This window comes from Nicrophorus vespilloides, unplaced genomic scaffold, assembly GCF_001412225.1.
Source record: "Nicrophorus vespilloides isolate i.1.1-1 unplaced genomic scaffold, Nicve_v1.0, whole genome shotgun sequence".
Lineage (NCBI taxonomy): Eukaryota > Metazoa > Arthropoda > Insecta > Coleoptera > Silphidae > Nicrophorus > Nicrophorus vespilloides.
This window is the reverse complement of record NW_017100087.1, coordinates 332,538-335,434: the sequence shown is the minus strand read 5'-3', so window position 1 is coordinate 335,434 and position 2,897 is coordinate 332,538. Positions and strand designations below refer to the sequence as shown.

Here is a 2,897-nt window from a genome sequence, read left to right as displayed (position 1 = left end):
TGTGTACAGATATATATTTTATAATAATGTATGTATATAATAAGAGATCAATACATTCTATATAATATGTATATATAATATTTAACAAAAAAAGAATATTAATATTCAACATATCTTCCTTTTTTTTACATATTTATAAATAATTTATTACATGCTATATTTAACACTAACAAAATAAACTAAAATACTGTTAATTTGCATCTCTCACAATACAAAAAAAAAACGAATTGAAATTGCACCACAATTAAAAGCATTTTTAAAAATAATACACAACATATAATTTAGATAAGCCACATTAAAACAAGAAACAAAAAATATAAATATAAGATGAATTACACACAATTCAACTGTAACTATTTTTTTTATAAACAGTTAAATTTTGATTTAAAAAAAAAACCCTGGATAGTCTTTAATTCCGGTGGTGCAAATCGAGATTTCCTTATTATTTGTTATTAATCTTTGGCCAAATAGAAATATACAAGATTGTTCCACATACAAATTTAACGTATAACATTTAGACTAATTATGTTCCTTCCATTTTCGCACGTAATCATCAATCAAAATTGTTCATCCCATCCATTTTATATTGTATATTCATATAAAACTAGATATAAAAAATATCTCCGTAAAAGAATCGCAAAAACGTTCTCACAATAAATTGAACTCCGATTAATTTTACCGTTGCCGATGCTTTCCCACTTCCAGTCACCAATTTATTAACAAATTTAGTAAATCGAAACACTGGAAAATTTTGGATTTCAATAGAAAACAATTATTAAGAGAAAAAAAACTTTTAACCAGAAGCGAGTGGGCAACGGTTTTACTCTAATGTTACATTATAAATACTTGGTGTTTTACGTTTTCATCTTCATAATATATATATTTATATATAATAATCATAATATCCTGTGCTTTGACACCATCATTCCATCACCCTTTAATATTTTTATTTATCACCTTTCAAATTGAAATAATTTAATATGCAGCTAAATTATTTCGAATTGCGCAATTAAGCGGTGTACGATAAAATATTAAAACGTATTCTCGTGCCATGCCTTAATGATAATATACATATATAAAAGTGTGAAAAATTATAGGAATGAAATTATTTAATTGGTCATTTTTCGCAGTTCGCGGTACGAGTTCTCCTCTCTTCATATTTTTTTTTTTGCACTAAGCTATATAATTTAAAGACAAAAGATGAGCTCTCTGGAGGAGCATTACAATTTCAAAATTATTTTTTTTGGCACGAATAAGTACAACAAACACAAAGTAAAAATGCTTATAAATATATATATAAATAGGATTTTTCTTTTTTTTTTAAATTCGTGGCTTGTAAGTGAGGGTGACGTGAATTGTTTCTGTTTTTTTGGCAGTATCGGTTTTTGGTTTGCAACCAGAACTTGTGCTGGCAATTACGTTTGATGCACAGTTGTCGGCAGCCTCGATGGGTGGACATGAGCACAATTCGGTTTTCTTCTTGAAAGAACAAGACCTCGACGACATGTTCTTTTTCAGTTTAAAACTACCCTGTTTTGATGTCGACGATTTCCTCTCGCCGCGCCCCTTAAAACTGCATTTACAAATACAACAAATTGTAGTCAATTTCAGAGATAAGACAATTGGATAAGAACAGTACCTATTTGAACGTGATCCGTTCACCTTTCCTCGGCGACTCGTAGATCGAGACAAGTAACTTCGTTTGTCTCTGGAATTAGATCTATGAATACTTGGTCGCTTTTGAACTGATTCTGCACTCATTGACAAACCCATTCCTCCTACTGCAAAGTTAAACGATACTACAATTAACATCTAAAGATCAATTCGCGTAATATCAACATCAAAGTAATAAAACAAAACTGTTATTTTTATTAAATTTCGACAATTAAAAAAATATATTCTCACTCAACTAAGAATCATTGAAATAACTGATAAATCATAAATTACTAATATATAAAAAAAAATAACATTACCAATAGTTCCTGATGAAGAACGCCTTAACAAAGCGTTGGTAAGGACGGATACATCGGTTTCATCGAGTGGAATGTCCAATGAACCACCACAGCTGGAACATTCTACAGAAGGGGCCAAGAACCATTGCGATCTTGTCCTCATCCTTTCGGTTTGACGTTCATGTACCTTATGTAATGTAAAAATTAATAAAATAAATAATTATACGATTAGACTAAATTACCAATGGTAAATAACTAAGACTTCTTGTACTCTCTGCATAACGATTAACGTCTCGAAGTTCGTCCAGCGTCATTCGCTTACCAGCAGAATGGTTGTGACTAGTTTTCGATGATCGCGAACTACTCGAGGACCGCGACGTGTTATTACCCTGAAATCGATGTGATATTCAATGAATGTCCTGCAAATGCGTAACTAATTACCTGAAAAAATCCATTCTGTTCCAGTGAAATGGAAAGACGCGTACAGGATTCTAACAATGTATGTTCGGCAATCATTCCCAGACTATTGGAGCTCACCGCCTGATTAGTTAGGCCGGATTCAGCTAAGGCTGGTGTGGACTGACATTCGTCCACTTGGGACATCGCTATTAAAAGAAAAATGGCAATGGAAAACCAAAAAATATGAACGGAAAATGAAATATTTACAAAAAAAAGCTTTGTTTATATAATACAATCGGACATTAGTAAAATATTTTAAAAATTGATGGTGATGCATATAAACTTTCAAACTAATGAAAAACACACATCGTAACAATTAAAGCTTTAGGGGAATCGTGAATTATTAATCATGCAATATTAGTAAATGAAGCGTCCGTAATTAATTTCGTTAGTATTTTGGAATATAATCAATAATATTAAGTAAAATAAAAACTGAACGCATAAAAATATCTTTTTATTAAACAATATATTTGTATATATTTTCTA

The 2,897-nt window shown here is 30.4% G+C and overlaps 1 protein-coding gene across 2 annotated transcripts in view; it reads right to left on the bottom strand.

The window, feature by feature from the left end:
• Positions 1–200: 200 nt before the first annotated feature.
• LOC108567337 overlaps positions 201–2,897 on the bottom strand; it is a 9,472-nt gene continuing 6,775 nt past the window's right edge. For both annotated transcript variants that reach the window (XM_017927740.1, XM_017927741.1), the window contains 5 exons: positions 2,394–2,557; positions 2,195–2,341; positions 1,974–2,139; positions 1,640–1,781; positions 201–1,573 (listed from right to left, as the gene is read on the bottom strand). In XM_017927740.1, coding sequence (XP_017783229.1) covers positions 1,321–1,573; positions 1,640–1,781; positions 1,974–2,139; positions 2,195–2,341; positions 2,394–2,557 — 872 coding nt within the window. In that variant the 3' untranslated portion in view covers positions 201–1,320. The remainder of the gene's footprint in view (positions 1,574–1,639; positions 1,782–1,973; positions 2,140–2,194; positions 2,342–2,393; positions 2,558–2,897) is intronic.